The sequence below is a fragment of the Amblyomma americanum genome, chromosome 1, assembly GCF_052857255.1.
Source record: "Amblyomma americanum isolate KBUSLIRL-KWMA chromosome 1, ASM5285725v1, whole genome shotgun sequence".
Classification (NCBI taxonomy): domain Eukaryota; kingdom Metazoa; phylum Arthropoda; class Arachnida; order Ixodida; family Ixodidae; genus Amblyomma; species Amblyomma americanum.
In genome coordinates, this window is record NC_135497.1 from 42724024 (window position 1) to 42731810 (window position 7787).

The 7787-nt window shown below is 43.8% G+C and overlaps 1 protein-coding gene across 3 annotated transcripts in view; it reads left to right on the forward strand.

The window, feature by feature from the left end:
• Positions 1-7500, forward strand: part of LOC144112699 (MSL complex subunit 3-like) — a 31277-nt gene extending 23777 nt beyond the window's left edge. The window contains exons 12-14 of one of the 3 annotated variants that reach the window (XM_077645524.1): positions 1170-1254; positions 1316-1433; positions 5243-7500. In XM_077645524.1, coding sequence (XP_077501650.1) covers positions 1170-1254; positions 1316-1418 — 188 coding nt within the window. In that variant the 3' untranslated portion in view covers positions 1419-1433; positions 5243-7500. Of the gene's footprint in view, positions 1-1169; positions 1255-1315; positions 1434-5242 lie in introns of those variants that run through there. The other 2 variants (XR_013310384.1, XR_013310385.1) reach the window with 2 other exon arrangements.
• Positions 7501-7787: the final 287 nt, after the last annotated feature.

The window sequence follows — 7787 nt, forward strand, 5'->3', positions numbered from 1 at the left end:
AGAATTTCGCCGCCATCGAAATTCAACCGTCGTGGCCGGGATCGAACCCACGTCTTCCGGGCCAGCAGCCGAGCGCCATAACCACTCAGCCACCACGGCGGCAACAATTGTGCATAATAAGTTGCGTGATAAGTTGAATTACTTGTGTATAAAGCAAGGCGCTTTGTGAAATACTATCAAATAAACAATTAAATTGATTAGGAACAACTAAGAAGCCAAAAGGATATTTATAGGCAACTCTTCATGCTCTTACTGTCATTCCCAGTGTGGCTGACCTACTGCTACACAAAGTTGCCTTTTAGTATTATAGTGTGGAACTCCATGTTTGATGCAGCGAAAGGAACAGCATTGTTAGGCAAAACTTCTATGTACTGTTATTCATTCTTAGCATTTCTTATCAAATTTCCAGCATAAAGCCGATGAAGTAGCCTGACTAAGCAAGAAGAAAAAAATGTTGATTCTTGTGATGCCATGGAAAACTAGCCTTGACAAACACAGACTTTGCTGTCAGCAAAAATATTCGATAAAAATAGTGAAAACATAAAGCTTTCACTGGTTTATAGTTTGGAATTTCAAATGAAAAAATTTGACCACTGCTGCAGCAGCTGTGGTTGCTTGTGGCAGTTAGAACTTGAAGCCGAAGTTGACAGCAGCAGAGTGCGGAGTGTGCCTGTCATCATGTGGAGTTTGCATTTTCTGGTTCTCCACAATGACGCAGGTTAATTTTTTCAGAAACGGACACTGCGCCAGAGCAGCCTCTCTTTTTCTTCTCCTTCGTGTTTATGCTATTGTTTTCCAAGTATTTTTTTTCTTGGCCCACTTTTTACTCCTCGCTGTTGCCTTCTTTTTGCATTGTAAAATGTTGCCTAACAAACAACTGTTTTAGCTGCTTCAGTGCTGCCTGGCAAGATAATCCACTTCAGAGGGCTTAGCTTGATAATGTCAGCTTGCAAGTGCATGTTTTGGTGTATCCTATTTCGTGTTATGGAACTAAAAAAGGCATATTTTAGCTTAAGAATTAATGCCTCCTCTTACTATAAATTGATTTTTCCCAGTAAGTCCGTTCAGAAATGTGGTAAAATGTACTGGGATATGGCTGGGTGGAGGGTGGTGGTGAGCAAAAAATACTAGGAAAGTGCAAGTTGACTGTATGATGCCTTTATTTTCAGTAAAGCTTCCTGAACTGCTGCAGAAGATGGCTATCACAAAGATGAAAGCCAGTTATCTTGAAAGCTTTGTCAATGAACTGTTGCAGTAAGTATGGTAATAATGGTCAACACTGTACCAACAACTGACTCCTTTCATTGCTTTACAGGTACATGGCTGGACAGCATGAAGAGCTGTTCCCACCAACTGCCTACGGTGATGCTGAGCAGATAATGGCTGAACTTGGAAAGCAAAAAACTTGTAATGAGTAGCACACAATCAGCATTGTAAGTATTTTTGTTTTGTTATTTTTGGATAGATTATTGTAAATAAAAACTGCATTTCTTGGATTAGTGAGAAAGAAGTACTAACAAAACATGGTGCCATTAAAGCAGACTGATTAATGTTTAAAACTTGAGGCAAGTGCCTTGACACAAGGTGTACATATTTTTCAACAGTGCAATAATTTTATACTTCTGCATAGGGGCAAGGTTGAAGGATATGGAATGGGGACTAGTGTTGTATTCTGGTTATCTGCTTGCACTGTTACTTGCTATGGATTTGCTTATCTATTTAACCAGAAGCAACAAAAGGATGAAGTTTGGTTGTGGTACTCCATGTGACAACTGCTTCAAGAAGAGCTGCCTCCAACAAAAGCTACTGCTTCTTGTTGATGCACTCACTGTTCAGTAAAGTCAATGTCACCATTTGAATGGTTGCTTGATCAGAGCCTTCTTGCAGTTCTGATGTGAGTGTTTAGAATAACTAGTTTTGTTTGTCTCATTCTCAGCAGCTAAGATCACTTTAAGGCCTTCTATGCATGCTCCAGAGATTTGATTTCCTTCCAGCTCAAGCAGTGTACTTTGAGCGAAAGCTTGTAAGCATATAAATATCAATATTACAGTATTCGGCATAACTTTTTCAACATTTGGCAATGACCTTTGTCTTGACAACTACCTTCTTGGATGGCAGATCCTGCAGTGCACTTTATTTCACTACAGCTTTAAAGGGACACTGAGGAGAAATTGAAGTTGGCTTGTATCGATAGAATACCGGCTCCTGATCACAAAAACGCCGCTCTTACTGAAAACAAAGCTCTTGTAAGGTAGTAAATAGCAAGAACTAAAATACATGTATCGCCGCCACAGGCCAAACTCTCAAGTACAAGCGTGGTGGCGTCGTAGGACAAGAGACGCCACCTTGGAGGAATTTTCCCTCCTACATAATCGCGAATCTTTGAGGCTGACAAAGGAATGTTGCGTGGTTCAATATTGAAGTAAGTTTTGTTTTAAAACAGATAGTGCACTTTTATCACACAAGGAAGGCAGACAAAAGACAACCTGAATGTTGGAAGCAAAGAAAACCGATGCTTGGTGGCGCCACAAGCGGCCAGGAGAGAGTCGATTTTTTAATGCGCTTCGCGTCTGTGAGCTTTGTGTGCCCCGTGGTTTTGTTTTTGACGCGCCTCGATTTACAAGCGCCGAACAGCAGAGGAACTCCAAGTGCCACTTCAAGTGCTAGTTAACCTTTGAAGGAGCCTGTTGGCTTGTCAGATGATCGCCACGGTAAATGAAAAACAATGATGGCGCGATGGTCGGTGATCGTACAAGGCAGCACTTGTGTCTTCGCACGCTCGCCCGGCGAAACATTCCCGGCTGTGCCAGTCAACTTCAAACTACTTAACGGAAGTCGTTTATTAGGGACGGGAGACAAGGTACAAGGCAGTTCAGAAAAATTGCTGATGGCCGAGCTCTGTTAGGCCAAGATATACGTAGCGAAAGCGCGGAGATTTCTGCATCAGAAGAGTGCATTCACCAGATGTGCCTTTATTGACTGTCATACCTGAGCCGACGTGGCGGAATGGTAGAGTCTCCGCCTCATACGCCGAAGGCCCTAGTTCGATTGCGAGCCTCGGCGCAGCTTTCTTTTTAATTCAGTGAGTGGGCGGGGGGTTCCAGTGGCTCCCATAGATGCCGCCACCGAATACGTTGGTTAGCGGTTAAGCGCAGGCTCTGTTAAGGCGCGTTTATACGCCGGCGTAACGCGCGCGCGCGCTGCATGGCGACGTCACGTCGGCCAAAGCGAGACCCTCTCCAACTGCGCTTGACGCCGACGCGTTCAGCGGCTTCGGCGCACACTGACCACACCGGCGGTGTGCTTCGAGCATGTCTATTTCGCGCCGAGTGCGCCAGCCGCCACCGGTCCGGCCAGACCGATTCGGCTCCGCGGCGAGGTGTGCGCTGTGACGTAATTCAGTAGCTTCGGCAGTTGGGCGGAGCTGTTCTTTTCGAGCTCTCGGCTACTTTAATCCATTCACAGTACACATCTGAAGGTACATGCAAGTGGGCGAGAGAGCCCGATCCACTGGTGGACCCGTTGGATCTAGCGGAAGCCGTTAAAGCGTCGTGCGCCGGCTTTAGTTTCAAGCCGCCAACTTTAAGCGCGAGCGCCCTTGAGCACCTATACGTTTTTTGTTGCAAAAAATAAATAAATAACCTGGCCCTTGCAACCGTGGGAGGCCTCGACGCCGCCTGCTGCACCGTGCAACCGCGCCGTTCAAGGAATCCGTTGGCCCCAAAGCCCCGGCCAGCCTCCGATGGGCGCAAGGCGCCGACCTTGTCCTGGCGACTCGTCGCACTGGGGTTATGATATTTAGTTTGCAACGGCTGCTCACTGAGGAAGGGGGAAACGACCCGCCGGCGCCTAACCTAACCGTGCTCCCTAAAAAGCATCGCACTCTGGGGCTGAGGTCGCTGAAATGTAGGCCGGAGATTTTGCGAGAACTACGTCGTCGGGTTCGATTTTGCGACAACTACGTCGACGGGTTCGGGAACGGGATCCATCGCAACACTGGCAAGACGCCGGTGCAAACGTAAACAGAGCTACGGTAGTGACCTCCGATAGATGCCTTCAACGTGCGGAGGCGGTAGCTTTCATTTCGACAGCTGCTAGACCGCACCTACAGTGAACTAGAATACTATGGGTATTCTAGTTCACTATAACCGCACCGCTAGCGGCCAGAAATCACGGAGTCTCCGTTTACGTCACGTTTCACGTCACTCCGTCCTGTGACGTCATAAGAGTTCTCGAGTTTGAACTGGAGCGGCGGGAAAAACTTTTTCAACTTTGAATCCAAATTTCTTTGAAATAAATACATCTTTCGCTGCCGGACAAGCGGCAACAAAGCCATGAAATTTTGCTAACAAAAAGAATTTGATAGGATTCTCCTCAGTGTCCCTTTAAGGCAGTGCCTTGTATGGCACAGTTATGTTTCCAGTTTGTGTGGGAATTTAGAGGTAGTTTGACATGACATATATTGTGAAGTACAATTAACTCAAACGTTGCATCTGGCTGTAAGCAGTACCAGATCTTCCTTCTTTTCTCAAATTGACGAGGCATGAACCAGAGCAAGGCTAGACATTGAGTAATCACAAACTGATATTTGATTGTTGCATTTTATTCCACTGTAAACCAGACATTGCAGTAATTGAATTACTGTACTTTAATTAAATTACTTTCCCTAGTAATTTGTAATGTAATGAATTTCTTTTCTGGGCTGGTAATTAGTGATGTAATTAACTATTTTTCGGAAGTGATTTTGCAGCAAAGTAATTAAAACTTGTGAAATTACTTTTATTAAAATGCGCCGTAAGGAGACGGAGACTGGTCCTCTACAAGCTAAATTTACGGGGTGCAACGTGGATGACGCCAAGAGACCGAGTACCAGGAGTCAGCTGCCTCTATATTCTCCCTAGCGCGTGGCCCAGTACCCCCCTCTTGATCTGTCCATTGGGCAGCAAGAGCAGATCCACCAGGCAGCTGATTCTCGGAACATCTGCTTTGAAGCTAGCCGCCGGTGACATCCCCCTAGTCTGCGCAACTTGGGGGAGGGGGGACCAAGGGAATGGATAGATTTCATTGCTCAGTCTTTTTTTCAAGTATTTAAAAGGAATTCTGGCATTCTATAATAACTCCTTTTAGAGCTCTGTAAATTGTATGAATTAAATTAATGCACATCAACACGAAAAATCTAATGAATTCTTCTTTTGAAAACTATTTGTTGTAGTAAATATTGGTTACCCATGTAACATTTCAGATTCGCTTCAAGGTTTGTCTGGTTCAGTCCTGCAAGAAAGTAGCCACCACATCTCACCTGCTTCAGTCCGTTCAAGAAGTTCTAGCACCTCATCAGCCTCTAGTTCAGTCAGCGGCAGCCGCAACTTTCCTTTGCTGCCAGCAAAGAATACCTTTGGGTACTTCTGAGGAGGTCACAGTGATGCGACGACATTTTGCTGAAAATGAAACGAGATTAAATTCACCTTTGGGGGGGGGGTCATTGAAGTGGGCAATATTTTGCTCATGTTGGTGCTGCTGTTTTGAATGTATGCCTGTTCAGCCTCTCCTGGCTCACTGTGACTTTTGTGAAGTACATTTTGGTTGGTTCAAAGTTTCACTGTAACACAACAGTAATCTTGCCTTCTAGTCACAGTGCTGGCTCAACTGTTACACATCTGTTGTGCTGCTATTTCTCTGGTGCGTTTAGCTTTTCGTACCTGTGATGCATTCAGTGTATATTGGTGTATGCCGTTCACATTCACTTTTTTCTCTAATTTACATATGAATTCAGAACAGAGAATATAAACTCAATCAAAAGTTGTTGGGAAACACTGTGGCCTATAGCAGATGACAAGAGCAGCATCTGCTGTTAAAACCATTGACTTCTTCTGTACTGTGTAGTATAATGTTTTTTGTTGTTGTTGGCAAAGTGTTTTTTGCCTAACATGGCTCTCTTATGCTTGTTCAGTCATTACAGGCATGAGAATTTCAATTTTTCCATTCTTGTTAGTTTGTGAGCATGTTTGTTTAAACAGCTGTACCAGCACTGTATCATTGCAATTAGTTTTTATGACTGGTTTGGCAAGTTTTTTTGCATAACCTTCCATTTTTAATTTCACTGCTTGTTGCTGACATCCTGTCATCTTGTCTTGTAATGAGGGTGCATGTTTGGTCCATATGTAAGGAGAAAAGAAGGCTAGTGCTACCCACAAATTCGAGCTTTTTTTTGACAATTTCTTCATACCTCTCTGGCCACAATCAAGCAGTGATTACCTCATATATTTAAAACTTTCTTTGATGGGGAACTATGCTTTTACCTTCTCAGTATAGATCTGACCTCATTCAGTGCAGTTCTCTGTATTTCATGGCCCAGGTGCTCAAGTTAGGCCTTCTCTTTGTCAATGTTTTATCATTCACGAGTCCATCTAAGCCACAGCTGTATTTTTGAGCAGTCATTCAACTGTTGGGGTATACTTTGTTTCACTGCCGATGGTCACCAGGCAGGAATGATTAAGATAGAAGTTCACATCATATTCTTTCACCATAGCAGGTGATCCCCAAGTCAATAGAAAACTAATTCCTTTGCTTTGCTTTACATCTTTGCTCTTCAATATGTATGGTCATATGTCTATTTAATGAGCACATTGTACAGCCCATGATTCCAATGGGCACTGGAACCCCCACGGACATACGGCGGACGTCCTAGACGTCCACAAGACGTCCATGGCAGTTCCAGTTCCCATTGGGATGAAGGCAAACTCAGCAGTACCCTTTTCAATAAAACGTAGTATGCTTCCAAAAAAGAAATTAGCTAATTGCATTCCACATTTCCTTGGACTGCATGTTATAGCTGGAAACACGTGCATCTAGACCCTCAACTAGGCTTTCATGAGGTGCCTAATGCTCTGGGCTGCATTCCATGGGCACCTGGAATATAACACAGCACAGTGTATTGTTGGCTGGATTCATTTTTGGTTTCTACAAAATAGTAATAAGACAGTGTAAAACTTTATTTCAAGGTCCAGTTTTAAGGCAACTGCGGGAGCTGCCGTGGGAAGTGCACTGACTAGGTTCCTTCATTACACGGTCATAATAGTATTTGCTTTCCATTTCAAAATACGTTTCGCTAAATGTGCACTTGCTGCTGGATGTATTGTGATACACGCACTGCTATACACAACTACACATAGAAATTCCATTTGTACATGGGTGTGTACTGTGTTTGCAGTGTCTTGTGCCTTTGAATAGACAGCAGTGCTATTTCCTCTATTTATTGCGGAGTTCCTGCTCCATGCATTCCTGCATGTTTTTACCAAGTGTAAATGCATTGCAGAATTATACTCGTCATTGTACATCACAGCTCAGTCCAAAGTTGGCATCAGATGACTAGACTGCATGTAAATGAAAGTGGCTTGCGAATTGGTATTGGTTAGTTGCTTGGCACAAAGATATGACACGTTATGTTTAGCAGCTGCAGGTACAGTTTGTTGTAATAAAGGCATGCATTTACATATCGCCCTGTGTGTGTCTGCTTCGTTACCTGTGATAAAGTGGAACAGGAGCCATTTTCAGTGGTCTGGTTGTACATATATGGTTATCCTTTTTGTTTTGTGCCATTTAAATTCACTCTAATGGTGGGCACTTAAGTTCGAGAAAATAATCCATTTCAAAGATCCCTGCTAGTTCTTATTTCAGGTCAGGAGGATTAGATGAATGCCACATATGATGCACCATTTTCACTGCAGGGTTAAGGCTAAGAAGTCAGTAAAAATTAAATATGTGCAGAATTGCAAAAGCAAAGACCA